A 19,690-nucleotide genomic window follows, 5' to 3' on the forward strand; every position below is an offset into this window, starting at 1 on the left:
ATAAAGCTGTTTGGTGTTTTTCTGTCCTTATATGCTCAGTATGCCTGAGTACGTGTTGGTCTTTGGTTAACACATTGACCTCTACCTGTAGCCGGATACAATAGGCTCCCGTCCATCTGAATGGCTGCTGCTGACAAACTTGACAGAGGGAAGGGAAGTGCCGCAGTCAGACTCAACACACCTTGATCGATACCTGAGATGACCCGCAGCAGAGCGGGAGGTCAAGGTGACAGAAATAGCCCACACCTGCGAATAGCATAGAATAGAGACCACACTGGTTTTTACTTTGACTAAACACTAAAACAAGCTAAGCATATGAATAGAGAGAAAGAAAGAAAAAAAACTATGCAGAAAAGAGATAGAAGCTGCAGGTTAGAGGCAGGTTGACAGTGCGTCTCCCTCTTGTGAAGAGTCTGCTCTATGCTTTTGTTGTCCAGTGTGGTGATGTATGAGCAACTTTTGGAGGAAACAGAGAACAGAAATATTGCCTGCAGCAGGGAGGGAGTGTCGGTGTCACAAAATCAATGTGGGAGCAGCACAGGAGCAGATAGAAATTACATGGAAAAACACATTCATACGTGAGCTTCTAAATGCATCAGAGTACTACCATTCTCATATATTAATATGAATTTTATTAATTTTTTTCATTTTTGCACTGAAATGATCTAGTTTCCGCCATATGAATGTGATATGATATGTACCAAAATAACATCTCAAATGTTTTAAGCTGGTTTAAATGCATTTAAATCACTGAGGACTTTTTATGCTTTGTTTTAATTGTGACCTATCTAATAGATAGATAGATAGATAGATAGATAGATAGATAGATAGATAGATAGATAGATAGATAGATAGATGGATAGAAAAGAAAGAAAAGAAAGAAAAGAACGATTATAGAGTGCAGGCCCTTGTGTGTGTGGGTAGGATCACTTTTTAATTCAGTTAAATCAGAGTTTTGGAGACAGACTGCAATTCATTTACCATAGTGAAGGGACATTTATTCATTTATTCATTGGTCCATCCATTCTTCAGTCAGATCATTCAGAACATTTTTTGATAGGACCGTGTTTCCCGGTGCCAAGCGATTTGTCTTTTCTTTCATTAAATTGTGTTCATTCTGTTAGAACGGTGCATGCTTGGAGCTGCCAAGTTTTTTTTTCCTGTTCTTTTGCTTTAGGATAATTACAACTATACTTTTAGTTCGGTTTTGTGTGGTTGTTACGTGGATGAAGAGCTTTATATTATATTTAGAATTTGAATAAAACATTCGTTTTAAATGGAGTTGTGAGAAACTAATTGACCAAGGAAATATTCAGATATATAAAAAGGAGATACAAAAACCTTTGTCATGTATAGGCCTAATCTCTCCGTTACAGTAAAATAATCGTATGTGACTATACAGGATAGAAATAATATTATTTTATATCATAAATAATATTTCAACAATTCACGGGGCGTAATATTACTCTATGTATTTCTACTCTCGTTCTTCGTTGTAACAGCGTGAAAAACACCGATTAGCAATGATTAATTCAATACACAGTCCATTAAAATAAAGAGAACAGGCCTTTAATTTTATGTTTAAGATTTATTTCTGATTTTACCATTTAAACCTGCATATGGAAACACAATTGAAACGGGTCTGTATTGCAGCTTCGACCTCGACTTCTCGCCTCCATATTTCCATCACTTTCTAGAGATTTTTATTTTTATTTTATTTAGCCTCCTTGTTTTATTTGCGAGTTAGCGTCAGCCTTGACGTACAGGAAGTGTTACAACATTATAACTTCATTTCCCAGATCCCCACCAGCCGTGAGGAGGTCAGGGGTCAGAGACAGTACAGATGGATGAAAATATTCCAGTGTGGCTGCGACAGGGAGTTTATGAAAGCAATAAAAGCCTATCGACGGTGTAACCTTGTGCCTCCAGAGAGCCGCTGTCTTCTATATCTACCCTGTAGATCCGGATTTGTGTAAAAATCATTAAAACAATCACAAATTCGCTTCTAGGGGAGTATATAGTGGATTTATACACTACGACAACGATGGAACCAACACTGAGGAGAGGCCTTTAGCTGCTGTTATTGGCTTTTAACGCCTTTATTCATCATGGATCGCTGCTTTCTATTTACATTTGTAAAAGTGCAGTTGTGAAGGTTGAAAGAATATGTCTCCTCCATGAATTTTTATTTCATTTCAGCATGTAGACATACGACCATTTATTTATTTCAGGAAATTTATTGGTAGTTATTTGATGTCCGCTCCTGTGTGGATCAAGCACCGTGCTGTGGGTCTGTTCTCCTCCAAAGTGAAGAAAACTCAATCCAACTTTTGTACATTTTTTTTCGATCATGAAACCTCCTCTCAGTTTTAAAGGCCAACTCCAGGTTGAATTGGACTCTTTTTATTTATTATTTGTCTTGTTGAAAAATGATGCGGTCGACTTTACTGTTAGGAGGGCGTATCGGGGGTTGGGTGTGTGTGTGTGTGGGGGGGGGGAGCTAAGGTTTCGATTTAGAGACGGTCAATTTTCTCGAAACAAAGGACTTGGATATCTCCATCATCTTGCCTGTGTGTCTATGTGTACGCGCACTTTTACTCCCACTGATAACACTACCGAAAGTGCACAAGAGACTCATTTTGATTGGGAAAACATCTATTCTATTCCATCCACTTCAGTGGTTATTGTTTTGTAGCATATTTTATGTATTTGTGGTTTTTGTATGTCTTGTTTTGGTGCAATTAAACGCACGCAGACATTACAGCAAGCAGATTTAGTGGAATTGAAGAGAGTTACAGTTTTTCTGTAAAACAAAAAAAAAAGGGCATTATTATTCTTTACAATGCAGTGCGCTGTCTAGTTTCTGTGCGTCATGACTCTGCGTAATACAGGTTTGAGTCCTTGTTTTTAGGTGTTTTGTGTCTGTTTTATAGCAGTAAGAAAGTGACAGCAGCAGAGAGTGAGTCTGTGTCTTACTGTAATGTGTTAATATTGGGAATGGTGGAAAAAAAAGCAATGGAGGTCTGTGGCAGCTAGTGTGTGAGCGGGTCACGGTTGGGGAGATGAATTCCCTTTAGGAGGAAAAACAAAGAGCTGTGTATCTCAGTTCAGTAATGCACAGCTCAAGGGCAAAAGCAGCCGCACAATCTGGATGGGGCATATGGACTTGCCATGCCAGTGATGTTAATATCGGAAAATGGAGGGAAATAAATCCTGTTTATTCATGCAAGGCAAAAGGCGACCCTGGGTGAGGCTGAATTACCATGCACGGGGAGTTAAATGTGGAACAGGCGCCTGTTGGAGGCATCACAGGTTTTAAAAGAGGGAAACGGTGGTGGATTCTCGTCCCTAATGCAAAGGTCTGCTAGTGATTTAGGAGGCCGTGTAACCTGAATTAGTTGATGAATTTTCTATCGATCCTAAACAAGCCAGATTTATCTCTGACAGGGTGCTGCTGTTGGGTGGCGGCGCAGCAGCCGGCCAGGCCACTCTCCCACTCCCCGTTATTAGCGATTTAAAAAGAACACACACACACACACACAAAAAAAAAGAAAAAAGCTTTGGCAAGCACGTCCTTACACACACCCAAATATATACACAGAGGGTGGTGCAGGCGCCACTTTAAATCCCCCCAAGCGCTTTCTTTCTGCTGCTTCTTTTTTCTTTCTCTTTTCTATTTGAAGTTGCAGCCAGATGCGTAACAGGGGAAAGGGTTGGTTTGCAATAAGGGAGGACTTCATCTGTACTGTAACTCTGTTGCTCGCGTGTGTCCGCGCGCGCGCTTACCGGAGCGGCTACAGCTGGAGCGGAATGTATTTTCAGCGTGTCAGTCGCGCTTTGTTATTGTTGTGATTCTCTGCCTGCTTAGGACGGCATGCGTGCCGACGTGTGGTGGAGAGATATATAGAAAGAACGGAGCATAAAGGGAGGGAGAGGGGAAAGTATTGTGAATGCCCACAAACTGAGGCCATATGATGATGCGCGTGCGGGGGCCGTGTATATGCTTAATCCCATTTCCTTATCCGGGGTCCGTCCTGGAGGCGCGCCATTGGCCGGCTGCCGTCACGTGGCTTCTTAACTTTGTTCACTTGACAGAAAAGTAGGAGGGTTCAACGGAACAGGAATAACCGAAGAGTAAAGGGATGAGATATAAATTTTAGTTATATATTTTCCGAGTAGGTGCAATTCCACAAAAAGACTGAAATTAATGGCCATGAGCTCCTATTTGATCAACTCCAACTATGTGGACCCGAAGTTCCCACCGTGCGAGGAATACTCACAGAGCGACTATCTGCCCAGCCACTCTCCGGACTATTACAGCTCCCAGAGGCAGGAGCCTGCTGCCTTTCAACCGGACTCTCACTACCACCACCATCAACACCACCCGCACCACCAGCAGCGAGCCGAGCCGCCGTTCACGCCGTGTCAGCGTGCAGGGCAGCCCGCTTCGGTGGTGATGTCCCCTCGGGGTCACGTCCTCCCCCCGCCCGGGCTGCAGACCACCCCCGTCCCGGAGCAGAGCCACCGCTGCGAGTCGGTGACACCCAGCCCGCCTCCGCCTCCGTCTTGCGGTCAAACGCCCCACAGCCAAAGCACTTCGTCCCCGGCAAGCACTCGTAAGGACCCCGTAGTCTACCCGTGGATGAAGAAAGTCCATGTAAACATCGGTAAGTGCTGCATGCAAACTTCTTTCTCTCTCCCCCCCTCTCTCTCTCTCTTCGCTGCGCCTTTGTGCCTGCAGTTGAAACCCATGCAGTCAGCTAGGTGTCCACCGTCCAAATCTACGGCTTCCCCTCCCTGTTTTCTGTTAGAAGTAGAAGAGTAGCCCTTGGGTCAAGATTTACGATCGTCTGTTTGCAGGGCCAATATAATTACACCCTCCATAAATTTTTATTACACCTCTCCGCTGAGGTGCCTTTTGAAGTCCGATCTCAGGCTCGTCTGCTCTAATTCCTCGCCTTATGACAACTCCGACCGAGCCCATAAGTTAGCTTTTATGCTTTGGTAATTTGATTTTAAGTGGTTGGGTTGTATAAACGGTGTACTTTACTCTGTCGAGCCTTCCTTCCCCACTCGTTGTTCCAGGGGAGGGAAAGTTTTATGGCAGCTGAAATATTCATGTTTATGGAACCGGTCGTAAAACACTAATGTAAAACCGAATAGCTCCAGTCTATTATGGCTCCTCTGTAATGTTATAATAGACTTGCAGCCTATTGCGTATTGGGATAACGGGAGCGCATGTTCGCGCAGCGACAAAATGCCACTTTTGCAAAGTCACCGTAATACATTCACTCCAGCGGGCTGTTTACTCGGTAAGAAAAATCTTTCCTGCATTTCCCCCCCTTATTTTAGCTGTCATATCTTAGGGAGACACCAGGCTCCAGTGCAGCATGTTTGGTTGCTGCTCTCCGGTTGTAGTTTTGGAGATTTGTTGAATCATTACCCAGTCGGCCATTCAGTGCCGTCGTGTAGCTGCTGCACCCCCCTCCACCACCTTTATTCTCAACCACTTTATGCAAGACAGACAATGCTACCATCCGTCCACGGTATCTGCAAGACCACTGAAAGAAAATGGAACTGCTCGTTTGGCTCCTCTTGCTGTTTTTATGTTCTGCTCGTGCGTGCACAAACGTGTCAGAACAGCAGCAGTTTCTCAACCTTTAAATGCGGCCGTGGCCCCGATTTGCTCTCAAATCACAACATTTGGACACCAGCGTCAGGCTGGCTGTGCTGGGAGGATTCACACCGCCGCAGGGCCTAAAATGACACCTGACAACATGTGTTCACTGAAAATGCAGAGAAAATAAACAACATTTGAAAGCACAGGGGGAAAAAAAGATTTTTCATAGAATAAAAGAGGGTTGGAATTGTTAAAGGGTCTGCAAGGTTACATCCATTTTGTATTCTATCATAGTGGGTCCAACCGCGGTGGCCATGGCTTTATTTCTCTTCGATGCATGCTCATAATGCACTGACATTTTGTTTCTCCCTGTGTGTTGTTGTGCTGTTTTCAGGTTACCACCAGACTACAGTGTTGTGTCCTATTTAATTAGCCCTCAATATTAGATATATATTTAAAAATCTACATGTAGGCTATTTTTAGTCCAAGCCAATATTGTATTATTATTATTATTATTATTATTGTTACATATTTGCACATAGATAATGTATTGTGGTTGTTGTGTTTTTGTTTTCTTTTTGGTTAATGTTTATTTATTCCCATTGTCCCACAGTGAGTACAAACTACACAGGGGGTGAGCCGAAGCGTTCGCGGACGGCCTACACGCGCCAGCAGGTTCTGGAGCTCGAGAAGGAGTTTCACTACAACCGGTACCTGACGCGCAGGCGCAGGGTGGAGATCGCGCACACCCTATGCCTGTCAGAGCGGCAGATCAAGATCTGGTTCCAAAACCGGAGGATGAAATGGAAGAAGGACCACAAGCTGCCCAACACCAAGGTCCGCTCCGGGACAAATAACACAAACTCCCAGTCTGTAACCGGCTCCCAGAACCGCACCGGACCTCTATAGCCCGGTTCTCTGACTCTTTGTCTGATTTTGCCCTCCCTTTCTTTCCCTGATTCCCAAACTGACAAGCGGCAGCCATGCTTGTAACCACCCGGAGCCTGCACTTTGGACCGGAATAACGCCTCTGCTCTGGAGGGAAGGAGGGATGTCATTCGGTCCCGTTCGGCCCTGATCTGTGCTGATGTTACACACTATAATATGACGTTATGACGTGGGAGGGGGTGGAGGGGGAGATTTCCCATTCATAAGAAATGAAATGAACAAAAGTAGGCGAAGAAGGAGACTGAAAGAACTGAGAAAATGATGCGGCCGCTTCTTTGCTTTTATCCTCCCATTCTCTCTCTCACTCACTCTCTCTCTCTCTCTGCTCTTTATATTTCTTGTCTTTTTATACTCCTCTCTCTCTTCCTCTCTGTGACAGAGCATAAGACGGTATAGGCCGAGGATAATGTGCCCGAGTGCGTGTGGGTTCTTTCCTTCATTTTTTTCTATCCGAGACTTTTTTTTGGTGAAGATGGATCCTCGTTTTCATCTTTAATCATGCCAAACTCGGGCCCCATTTGTCATGTTTACTCTGCGGGTACAAAGCAAAGGGGTGAACCGCCGCTCTGCCCATTACCCCCCTGCACCCCTCACCCTCCCACCCCACTCACTCACGCACACACGCACGTGTAATAAATGGAACTCTCGTCAAGAGAAGTATTCTCACACACACATACAAAAACCACACACACCCCTCTATAGTACTCTAACATCAAATATAACCTCCAGTATGATCCAAAATGACACCAGACAGGTTTCTGTCTTGTTGTTATAATTATAACTGTTGGTATTTCTGTTTTGTTTAATGACAAAATATAGCTTTTTAAATTTTAATTATAGTTATTTTTGAATTCAGTGTTAATTGTAAAATGATACTTTATGCTGTTATTGCTGAGAATGACAAGGAGCGTTTATGTGGTCCGTTGATTGTTAATTTTGTGATGTTGTATACAGGGAAACAGACTGACAGGGTGATTAAAGTGAAATAAAGTTAAATTAAGGCATTTTCCACTACATACAGGGTTTATAAAGCTGCCTGAACAAAGGACACTAATAACTAAACCAAAATCCTGGTACAAATAGTTCAAGAACACAGTATAAACGCAGCACTATACAATGTACTACCTATTACCTCAGTTGTACTGATATATATTTTTATTTTTTTGGTCATCTTATTTTCTCTCTTGCTCGTTTAATGAAGTGACAGCTTTTCGAGCTTTTATATTTTTGAAATTGTGTGACGAGTTATTATAATAATTATTATTACCTGCAATACAAAAAAGCGCTACTCATTTCTTGTATTTGGAAAATTTAAAAAATGTAATTTAATCATAAGCAATTGTTCTGGCCAGGGACATTCAGAAAAAATAAGGAGCCTTTTTTATTGCATGTCTGAATGGTGTTGATTTATTTTTCTATCTTTTCCTCTTTGTCTCTCTCCTCTCTCCGCACATTAAATGCGCGCACACTTCTTTTTTTCCTCTTTACTTCTCCTCCTCTTCTCTCTGTTCTGTCACCTTGTGCCACTTTTTAGATATTTTATTCCGCAAGTGTTTTTTTTAATTAATGTTATTTTATTTACATTCCAAAGATCCGTTTCTATCGTTATTGATGATGATAATAACAATGATGCTATTGTTGAACATGTGTTACCTCCTCCGATATGTAAGTTGCTCCTTCCTCTTCTTATGCCTCCTTGGTGTCTACCTTCCTATTATTTGTAAATAGTTCATAGAAATTTAAATAAATGGCTAAAAAAGTATCGTTTTCTATCCTTTTCTCTCTCATTTCCTCTCTCTAAATGATTTAAGTTAAACTACAATGTCTAGCCTGCTGATAGAGGTTTGGAGTTTTAGCAGCCTTCATAAAATCGTCCAGTTATAATTCATAATTAAGTTTTTAAGTGTTTTCTGTTTAACTTAAGATTTCTTTCTCATTTTTGTTTTATAATATAACCATTTCCCTTTGCTTCCACAGCAGGTCTGAAAGAGGAGAAACATTGCCTCCTCTCACCCAGGTTTAACGATGGAGGATGTATTTAAAGCATACATTCACACGCTTCCATGTGCGCACACACAATAAATAATTTCATTTAATTTCACTGTTGGTTTTGCCTACAAACGCACAGCGACCTGTCTTGAGAAATCAGCAGCCTGCGATGATTAATCTGTCCCGGCCGTGAGTGATCTTGGTACATTACGTCCTGTAATCTCGTTTTAAATCACAAACCGTCCCTCCGTTTCACTCTCGTTCTCCCGTTAATTTAACGGCTGCTCAGACGCGCTTGCACCGGCCCGACACAGAGTATGGGACAGCCCCCCCACCCCCCCCACCCCACCCCTTCCTCCTCTGGTTCTGAAGGGAAAAAAAGCATTAAATAGTTTCTCGGTTCGTGGTCTTTTAATGCTTTAATGAGTGTAATTTTTGCACAACAGTTTTTTTCCTCCTATCGGTGTTTTCTGGAGCGGTGCGGTGCGCGCATGTGTGTTTTATTTTTTATATATTACAAAAAGGGAGCGGGCCGGCGCCATAGCTCAAACCCTGACAACCAAATAGATAATCAACAAGACGAATGGCTTCTTTTGTAAGGCGCGGCTCCCGTATTAATTTTCATTTTCTTTTCTTAGAGCAGGTATCGAAAAATATAGAGCAAGAGGGGGGAGAACGAGAAAATAGCATTCCTCTCGATGAACTTTAAACAAAAAAAGTGTGCCCCCCAAATTGGTCCGCTCGTATTCCTCGGCCCAGAGAAGATTCCCTATTACTTGTTGGTTGATTTCTCCCTGGGCCTCTTGCCACAGAGACTCCCTCTGCCCATTTATCTGTTTTCTTCCTGTTTATGAAAGGCTCCCCCAGCGCTAAAACCGCCCTCCTATCAAACCGTGCACCTAGATGTGCTCAAACACACACACACACACACTGCGCCAAAATGGTAAAGCCTTACATACGTGTTGGTGTTTGTAAACCTGCTTTTTACTGTTTCAGTCCTGCAGAAATCAACTGAACCGATTTATTTTATTTTTTCAGTATTAACAACTCAGCTTCAAATTGACTAGAGCGCGTGTTCGCTCCAGTTTAACGCTTTTCCAGAATGTGCATTCATTTCCAGTAGCTGAAAACGAGCCACACGCACACATTTATTTTATTCTTATATGGTGAAAGCTATAAGGTTTAATACCCCCTCCTCCACACATATACACTATCCCTCAGGCGGTGTACTTCTCCTCACATAAGATAATATTTGTGTCCGAATGCTGTAATTTTCGTTACACACCAATTGCCCTATATTGGAGCATCCAACCAAGCACCCCCTCCCAATATTCACTCACATGCACACCCACATGTGCCTCCACAATAACCCCTAAAGCCCCTGAGCACTTGCAGTCCAAGTTGAAATAAATGAATTTGCGTGCGGGGTGACACCACGCACAATAAAATCCACCAAGGAATCCTTATTCTTTTTTCAGCCTCCTTTATCAGCGGGGCCTTCTGCTGCTTCTGTGAATGGGAGCAGATTTTTGTGAGGATGCCCACCCCCCTTACCCACCCCTCTAAAAAACTTCACCGCCATTATTTTCTGGACAGGACAGAGGGGACGGCACCTCAAGAAAAATGCGAGAATTATACAAGAAAAAATCATTAATCACTTGTTCTTCTTTAAACACTTCTTCTTCTTCTCTATTGTCATCCGGCAGCCACACACAAGACCCCTTCTGCCAGGAGAGAGAGAGAGAGAAAGAGAGAGGGCAAAGAACAGAGAGACAGACAGAGGAGGAGAAAAAGAAGATGTCTTGGAAGACACTTGGAAGACACCCCCCTCCTCCCTCCCTTCCCCACACACACACACATAAACACTTATACATACACCTCCCCTTCCCACCCATCAGCAAGCTATTTTTTACACCCCACAAGTATCCTACCATAAGAAAAAAAAAAAACTTTTTTCCTTCTCAATGGAAAGAAGAAAACCCTTCCAAAGAAACTCCAACAAACCAGTCAGAGCCCTCACTGCGCAGAAGAAGATGGCCCAGAGGTCGCTGAAAGTGGTGGCGTCTAAGGTAAGAAGCCTGGGAACTTAATTTTGTCTCTCCTTTTCTTGTCTTTGGCTCTCTCGCTCCTCTGTGTCTGATGGCTCTGTGGCGTTTTTATGGTTTTATTGCCCCCTGCACATTTGGCGAGGTCAGGCGGAGGGGGCATTTCTAGGCCGTGGGGGCTTTGATTTTAGCACAGGGACTTTTGGAGTTGCGTGTTTGTGTTGGAAAGTGTGTGTGTGTGTGTGTGTGTGTGTGTGTGTGTGTGTGTGTGTGTGTGTGTTTGAATGCAGCATATACAGCCACAGATGAAGGGCTTGTGTTGTGCTGTTGTCTCCTTAGTTTGTGCAACTGTTTCCGTCCCCCTTTGCTGTAGTGGTGTCACTTCTGCGTCTGTTTGTCACTCACGAGGCCTGCCGCTTCTTGAGCATCTGTTGTGAAATGTGCTATTGTGCGTCTTTTACGCACGGGATTTGACTGTGTAGTTATGCTGAAACTGTGTATTTATTTTATGATTTGTCGGATTCAGCTGAAGGTGTATTTTCGATGTATAGGGCCTATATGATGCACTTGGACTACAACCTTAACGCAGTCGCCTATGCATTCTCATATCGAGGAAAATTCAGAAATGTTCTAGCTAATGTTTGACAGAATGGCCCACGTGAATAATTCCTGGTTCACCCAGAGCTTATTATGCATTTTGTCTTGGCTGCGTTTCTGTGGTTATAAAGTGTTGTGTGGTTTAGGCCTATAGCTTTTAATGAGATACTGTTGAATGTGTGTGTGTGTGTGTGTGTGTGTGTGTGTGTGTGTGTGTGTGTGTGTGTGTGTGTGTGTGTTTTGTCGGCCAGGTGCAAACAGGCTATGGAGACTGCAGCAGGAATATGAATAATACGGCGCTCAATTGGAGAGAGGGATGCAGGGGGAGGAGGGAAGGTGAAAAAGAAAAATTAAAAGAACTAGGGGGAGCGCTGGTTAATGGATACTCTCTCGGTTGCGCTCCAAAACAATTTACCTCGAAAACAAACGATCGGCAAGGCTTTCCAAATGAACTGCGAACGATCGCCGGCCGCCGTGCGCGCTCAGGCCTCCGGTATCTGCTGAGCCGAGCAGTAGCGGCCTCAAGAAGCACACTCACTCCTGTTTGACCCCTTCAGAAATCAATCTGCCCGGGATTCAAAATAACAGGCCAGCAGGTTCAGGTGGAGGGGCTCCGGCCTCTCATGGGGACGCAGGCTATGGCGTGATGCGATGCGTGGAGAAGTAAGAGAAACAAATGAGAGAAATATAAGTGGTGGGTATCGAAGGAAAGGCAGAGAGAAAGAGGGGGGGAAAAAAATCGATGGTCATGCAGGGGCAGCGGAATGGCCAAGCTGCGGCCACAGAGGGTTCAACCAGGGGACACGTTTTTCTGACCGATGAGGTCCACTGGCTCTGAAGCCAGAGGCTGACCCGTGGTTACCCCCCCCCTACACACACACACACACACACACACACACACACACACACACACACACACACACCCACTCCCACCCCCACCACTGCTGGCCCCCTTGACCTCGCAATGCTGCTGGACCCTTCGCTCCCTCGGACATTCCCAGACCTCCGGAGCCCTCGGGCCACTTAGTCATAACAGACCGAGTTCAGGGCACTGTAACCCGGGGGCACGGCTGCGATAGCTCCGCTCCCACATCCAGACAGACGGACAGACAGACAAGTGAGCTAACCACCTAGACAGGGGTCAGCTACAGGCCACTGCTGAATGTCAGTCAAATAGGGTTCTGTTGAGGAGACTGAATGAAATATAAAAACGGATTCACAAACAGCCATTTGAAATATGCTTTCACAGCTTAACATAATAATATTATTCTCCCAATACTTACCCCAAGGATACTATTTTCTATATTTTGCTTCATGCTGCTGTCTCAGGTTTTGGTCAATATGTCATTTGAGAGCAGGGATTTTCAAATTTGGTCTTCCATCTCAATATAAAGCGTTGAGCACTCTAATACAAGGTGTTGTGAGACATTCTAACAGTATGATTAGGTACGAAAGGGTCAGCCGGGCCTGTTAGACAGGCTGGAACAGAGGGAATGTGCAGCCTGATGCTGGACAGTATTTGGACAGACTGGGACCTTTGTGTAAACAGAGCCTGCCCCTCCTGATTGCCTTGCTGAAAAGCTGCTGAGCAGCCTTTTTAACTTCTTCTTCCAGCCTTGTTTGCACGCTGTATTCAGGAAGAGAATTTTACACTAGTTCAAATTTATGGCGCCCTTTTTGACAAGCTGATTCATAGTAGCCAGTACATACAATACAATAAAATAGAATGCTGATAGTTTTACTGTAAAAGTGATTGTGTGCAATTCAGTGAGCAGCAGCCACCATTATTTACCGGTATTGGGCTGGTGGCTTCTGGTCATTTTCCAGCCTGGTAATCTGACCTGCAGCTGGGAGGGGTGCTGTGTGTGTGTGTGTGTGTGTGTGTGTGTGTGTGTGTGTGTGTGTGTGTGTGTGTGTTGGGGAGTACTGATTAATCAAAGGGACAATGGCATAAGGGGAAAATGCTTTTGGTCAGTTTGGCTTCACCGTGCCTTCATTGCTATAAACACAGTGGGTATGCTCCTTTATTGTCTGTTTTATATTTCACAGAGGTCTCATAAGACATGCAACATTTAATAGTGTTACCTCTGCCATCTCTTGCACCTTGCAAGACCCACAGATGTGTCCATGTTTACACTTACTTGTTGTGCAGTGAAGATCCATACAACATTGTTTTATTATCAGTCAGGATATAAATATACCACTAATGGAGAAAATCAGGCTTAAAGGGGATTTGTATCATTTTAACAATCACCCATAAGTCATTCAGATATTTCTATAGGTAGCTTCTGAAGCTCCAATCTGTGTAATATATATTTCATTTTAAAAGCAGTTGAAGTGCTGCTCTCAAATAGTGCAAGCAGGATGTGGCTATTATTGGGATCAGACCTGTGATTTTTTATTTACATAACCATCTTTTGAAACGGCAGCTCCTGTATTTGACATAGTTATTATAACATACTAAGGTTGCACATCTTGTATCCTGAGGAAGGGATGGACTCTTTATGTCTGAATTTTACCACAATGGGTCCAAATGTAGAGCAGATAGATTGAGTCACACTTAAACTTTGCACATAGATACTATATGGATTATTTGTGTGTTTGTTAAAGACACCGCCAACACAGCTCTGCATCACTCTCAGCTGGATGTTTTTCCTTTAGATTACACTTAGAGCACATGAGATGCTGCCACCACCATTTACCAACAGCAGAATAGATGAAAGGTCATAGGTCACAGCACCTTGAAGATCGTTAGAAATCTTTAGTGTCAATATGATACCCAAGGGTCAATATGCACTCTAAAACATAATTATATAGATGTCTTACATTGCTGCGTATATTTTGGGCAAAGGCATTTATTTTATTATTTGTTTAATATAAGCTTAAATGTATTATTTGCAACAATGTTTTACAGTGATCTTAACACTGAACTTCTTAAAACAGCTTTGTTTAAATACAATCAGACATAAAATGATTAAAAGTATGTTTTAAATCAGCCAATATTAAACAAGATGAAAATCACCAGGGATTTGATGCCGCCTTTCAGTACCACTTTCAATACAGCAATCCATCACAAATGATGCATGGAAACTAAACAAATTAGAGTTTTTGTTCATTTTAGATCTACTTTTTTTTACTATTTTATGTGGTCTTTGGTTACATGTCACATGAAATACTTCTCCAAAGTGTTGAACTGAATTGAACTGAAACTTTAAAGAGAGCAAGATAATAGATGTATGAGGGCCAACATGCACACCAGCATGGTGGTGACATAATGTCATTGGTTGTTTGCACAGACAACTTAATAGAACCTGTTTAGCAGTAGAGCTGGATATAATGTGGGATTCCTAGTAAATGTATGGGGTGAAGGTTTGGGTAGAGCGTGTAAAGTGTCTGGTGGAGATTAAAAAACAACTGGATTTTTCATTAATGCAAACTTGTTACACTTTTATGTTAATTGCAGTAAAAAGTCACAGCTGTAATGCTCGGTAACAGGCTGCAACACATCTGTGACGGAGGAGAAGATGGTGCGGGCTTCAAAGCAAAACACAAAATAAGAAAACTATGTGGCAGAAAATGTGCTCAGTATATTTGTGAGACTTTATTTAGATGCTTTTAGGTGAGAAATGTAGCATTCAGGTGACATATCTAGGGAAATGAACAGGTAACCCTAGCAGTAGTAATGCTATAGTCTACTGCTCATTGATTCATACAGAAATGTTGTGGAATCGTTTGTAAAGTTTCTGAGCATTAAACCTTGAATGGAGAAAATCTCATTTCTGCCCTGAGCTCATGCAGGTTCATTAAAAACACGCTTGTTAAATTAAAAGTCCTGCTGCTCTGCTGCTGCATAAATGCCCGCTGAGCTCTTATTTAGTGAAACTACTGTTTGTGAAGCCTGTTTCTGCCCCTGCATGCTTCATCACTTGTCCTGATGCTTCTCTCTATCTAAAAGGAGATTTGTTCTCATAATCTCAGTGGGATTAGCAGTTAAATAACTGTGAAGTAAAAGCGTGAAACAACAAGGGGTCAGGCAGGCAGATGTGAGCCCGCTCTCACTCTGACCTGTAGTTTAGAGAGAAGCTGCTCTCTGCTCTGTAGTGTGCTGTCATTGAGATGTTTGGAGGGTTTGGACCAGCTGATGGAGCTGATGTTTCAACAGCAGCTTTACACAGGAAGCTGCAGAGGCTTTCAGGGTTCACAACTCACACACATTCACACATGCTCAACTCACATCAGGCACCAAATATGTCTCCACTATGTGTGTTTGTGAGCGTGCACGTGTGCACATGCTTCAATGATCATGATGTGATAGCACACACACCCTACCAAAAAACAACACTTACACCAACTTCTCTCTCTCTCTCTCTCTCTCTCTCTCTCTCTCTCCTCAGCCTCTTTCTCTGGCCCGGGGAGTCTCGCGGTGGTTTGCTAATTGCCAGACAAATCGCCCGCGCGTTCTTTTTTTTTTTTTGCCTCGCGCTCGTTGCAGCCGCGTTGCCCGAGAAATTTATTATTCTGGAGAGCGCGAGGAGCCGAGGAGGTCACGGTGCAGGCGCGCGGGCTGCAGGAGGAGGTCGTCACGAGAGATATATGGCTGCCAGGCTTTTACTACTGCACCGGCTGTGTGTGTGTGTGTGTGTGTGTGTGTGTGTGTGTGTGTGTGTGTGTGTGAGAGCGTGCGAGCCATTTAAAAGTAGACATGTATTAAGTATTAAAAAGAGAGGGCCAAATAATGGTTGCCAAGTTGCAACACGCGCATACACTATTTCTTTTTATAGGCCAGGCTGGTGTAATTGCTGTGGCAATGTGGCTGTGGAGTGTAACGTTAGTCAGTAGGTATTATATATTTCCAACTGTTATTTGAACTGGTTAACCAAGTCAAAACTAGAATAAATATGATCCAATCAGTATCCACAAGCAACACATAGTATCTGAATATCTCTTGCTGTATATCCTGTTGTCCTTTGTCAGCAGTGCTTTAGCAATAGGTAGGGAGCTTCTAGGACTCACCTCTTTCTAGAAAAAGACGTCACGTCAAGTTTAACTGCTTATTGAATCAAACACAAGCGTTTATAATGTTTTATAATCATTTATAATGTTTTGTTTCCCTGCCTGCACAATAAGTCAGAGCCTGCACATCTCAATTTGTAACCCTTTGGTTTCCTTTACTGTAAAGTGATCTCGCTGTTTGGCAGAGACAGGCAGGACAGTGTGATGATCCTACCGTTGTGTGTTACAGCAGTGCTCATCTCCGTTAGATGTGAGTGATAAATAGGCTTCTGTGGCCCGTATGACTAATGGCGGAGCATTAGGCCAGTACAAGCGTATTGATACTAAACTATTAAACAATCCCTCTGCCCCTCTGCTTTACTTATCAATATCCCAGTGACAACAACGGGCTAACTGCTGTTGTATACAATAACATCCTGTGCACAGCAAAGCCGACACATACAAAGAATTCAGATTTGGCAAATTCAGCCTCTCGCATTCGTTTAGTTTCTTCATGAAATATTTCAGAAGGTAGATGAGGAAGAAATACAAGAAAATAACAACAAAACAATAAAAATGATAATAATAAAATCTCTTCCTCCACTCACGACACAGTTTGGACCGTGATTTAGCTTTTTATTCCCCGTGATCATTTCGATTGATAATACGCCTTCAATAAATTATAAACCTTAAGAAGCAAAATTCAGTTAATACAGTTATGCAGTGTTACTATGCCAATCTTGTCATATATTGATCTTTCTTTATATGTAAATAGATATCGCTGTAGATGTTAACTGTAGTTGCAAATAGAGAGTTTGTTGCAATATGTTTATTTTAGCCAGCCTTAAAGATCATATATCATTGACCTCTACAGTTTATTTCACCAGTAATCTAGAAGTACATGCCTACCCAAATGCATGTGGCAATCTGTAGGAATTACAAATATTCATTTAAAGACCAATATAAGAGGTTTAATTGTACAAATGTTGAATATATAAAGTGTAATTGATCCATACTTTAAGTCAACAGGCTCTCTGCCAGGCTTTATAAAGTTGACAATGGTGAGGCAGTTTGAACATTGCTCAAAAGTCATTGATCCTGTCATGTCTGACACCAAAACAGTCCCAGCAGCCCATTAAAATACACTGCACTTCCTATTTAATGTACAGACGGATAGGTTTCAGATATGAGTCCAGTATTAATTATGGATCCTGTATAATAATAATACAACAGTAATGAGTGCATACATGCTTACAGATGCATTTTAAAAAACACGTTTAATTATTTATGTGTTATTAGTTATTGATTGTGATTGGTCCTTAACATTTATATAAAGAAAGACAACAATTATAAGGCAGGTCATGGTTCTACCGGCCAAACCACATGGCTCGTGAGACCGGCCGGCCGGGGATGTCTCTGGTGCAATCCCATAACAGGGGGAAGACCTCACGTCTCGCGCAGGAGAAGAATATATTTCAAAAACCGGTTGTGCGCGTGCTGCCGTCTCCAGACAGATTTACGAGCCGCAGTAAAAGGCGAGATGTCGGAGCTTGGTAAATCAATCTCTCTCTCTCTCTCTCTCTCTCTCTCTCTCTCTCTCTCTCTCTCTGTCTCGCTTACTGTCCCTGTCTTTCTTGCTCTCTCGGATCAGGCTTGCCTCAATAATAATAATAATAATAATAATAATAATAATAATAATAATAATAAGAAAAATAAAATAACTTTATCTTCTCTTGTGGTCTAATATGTAAACTCACTTAATCACGCCTTGGACACTTTAATTTTACGGCCATTCTACATTTGAACAAAGACATTTTCAGTTTCTCTCTTTTTATTCAAAGCCTAGTTAATCATTAACGAGGAGGAAGAATCTACCTGTCTTAATCCATCACGGACCAAGAGACCCCCAAGATCCCAAAGAACTCCAACATCACTTCAATTATTGGCTTTTACTATTACTCTGTGCCCAGATAATAAGTGTTAAAATAAGTGTTTTATTATAACCACAGTTTCATGCCAATTTGAGAAAAATTGGCATAAAATGATTTTATGTAAATATATGAAATATTATCAGGTTACAGATACCTTTAGAGATATTTCTTTCGTTTTGTTTTCACAATATTAAAATGCAAACAATTGCTATAAAATAAGGAAGTCCAGCATCTCACAAAGACATTCCTCTCTGCTTTCTGTTGTCAGATGGAGCTACCATCACTAAATGATTATTATGCTTTAGCTTCAGCGTTACAGCACTATAGTTGAAAGTGTAGTTGACTCTACAACCCCCACCCATCATAATTCGGATGTTTAGACTATTGAATTGGTTTTGTGCGTGTAATAGCTTTGCGCGCGGCTGTGCCAAGTTTACAGAGCTGGTTTGTATTGTTGTTGTCAGGCCGGCGCAGGTCTCTGCTGCTACTTATCTTAGCTGTTGTTTCACACTGTGATTGCTATAATTTATGGCCGTCATTACAGACGCCATCATCACCGCCGCAAATGTTTGATTTCAATCTTGTTGTGGGTAAAAATCTCAGGGAACCGCCGCGGCGCTCAGACTGCAAGTTTAAAGGACAATCTGTGCGTTTTAGTGCATCAAAAACGAGTCATACATAAATTACCACCTCACTGAAAAGCTTTAGAACTACATTTGTTTCCTTTTTGCTAATTATTTTGATGCTTTTGTCATGCTGTAGATTATATTTTTAGAAACCAGCCAATTTTGCTTCTGCCACCAAGTAGCTCTGGCTAATTGCATTTGATATTACACATCTTGTATTTGTCTCTACATCCCTGGCCTCCCAGTTGTTTAAAATCGGCTGAATAAAATAGAACAGAATGGGATTAGTTTTAATGGACACTCCTGCTGAACACAGTAGCACTTGAGCGCGTAAAAGAGGAGTTTTTGTATTTTGAGGATGGATGGAGAGGCAGGTAGTGTTGTTGCGGATACACTGCGGTGAATTCCCTCTGCTCCTGTGAGCAGCGGCAGCAGCGTGTCTTGAGGCTGCTGCGGCCCATTGTTTGACCTTGAAGTGTTTCTTGTTAGCTCCTCGGCAGCTATATGCTCAGCCTCCCAGCCAGGACACTTTTTTTTTTAAGAGTCTCGAGCTCCATTGTTCTCCTGGAGGCGGCTCGAGCGCTGGAACCGGGAGACCGAGCGCCAAAAGGATTCCAACGGTCCATTGTTGCTGCCCTGCGAGGCCTCGCGACGGGGGTCTTGTCTCTGCGTTGTTTCTTCGTCTGTCTCTCCCTCACTCTCTCCTCCTTCTGTCTGTATCCTTCTCTCTTTGTCTCCCTCTCTTTGCTCCCTTCTCGGCTCGGTTCCGCGTGCTACCTGTCCGTTACTCTGCTTTTTAAATAAATGGATCCTTCTCCTAAACGAATTACAGCGCGCGTGGTAGCCACCCCACCAGGAAAACTTGTTAATGGGATAAAAGGAGCGTTTGGACAATTTAGCCCAAATGAAATATTTATTATATATAATATTATCACACAGAGG

The 19,690-nt window shown here is 42.6% G+C and overlaps 2 protein-coding genes across 10 annotated transcripts in view; both read left to right on the plus strand.

Annotated features, from left to right (window-relative positions):
- hoxb3a (homeobox B3a) overlaps window positions 1–19,690 on the plus strand; it is a 91,577-nt gene that overhangs the window by 38,962 nt on the left and 32,925 nt on the right. For 6 of the 9 annotated variants that reach the window (XM_051389107.1, XM_051389111.1, XM_051389106.1 and 3 more), the window contains one exon: window positions 10,264–10,626. The exons of the other annotated variants lie outside the window; for them this stretch is intronic. The gene's annotated coding sequence lies outside the window, so the exon portion shown is untranslated. The remainder of the gene's footprint in view (window positions 1–10,263; window positions 10,627–19,690) is intronic. 9 annotated transcript variants of the gene reach the window in all.
- Window positions 2,490–8,330, plus strand: hoxb4a (homeobox B4a). The gene is made up of 2 exons (XM_051389202.1): window positions 2,490–4,667; window positions 6,234–8,330. Exons 1-2 carry the CDS (start codon window positions 4,208–4,210, stop codon window positions 6,527–6,529), a joined length of 756 nt encoding a protein of 251 aa, XP_051245162.1. The 5' UTR covers window positions 2,490–4,207; the 3' UTR covers window positions 6,530–8,330.

Source organism: Dicentrarchus labrax, unplaced genomic scaffold, assembly GCF_905237075.1.
Source record: "Dicentrarchus labrax unplaced genomic scaffold, dlabrax2021, whole genome shotgun sequence".
NCBI lineage: Eukaryota > Metazoa > Chordata > Actinopteri > Moronidae > Dicentrarchus > Dicentrarchus labrax.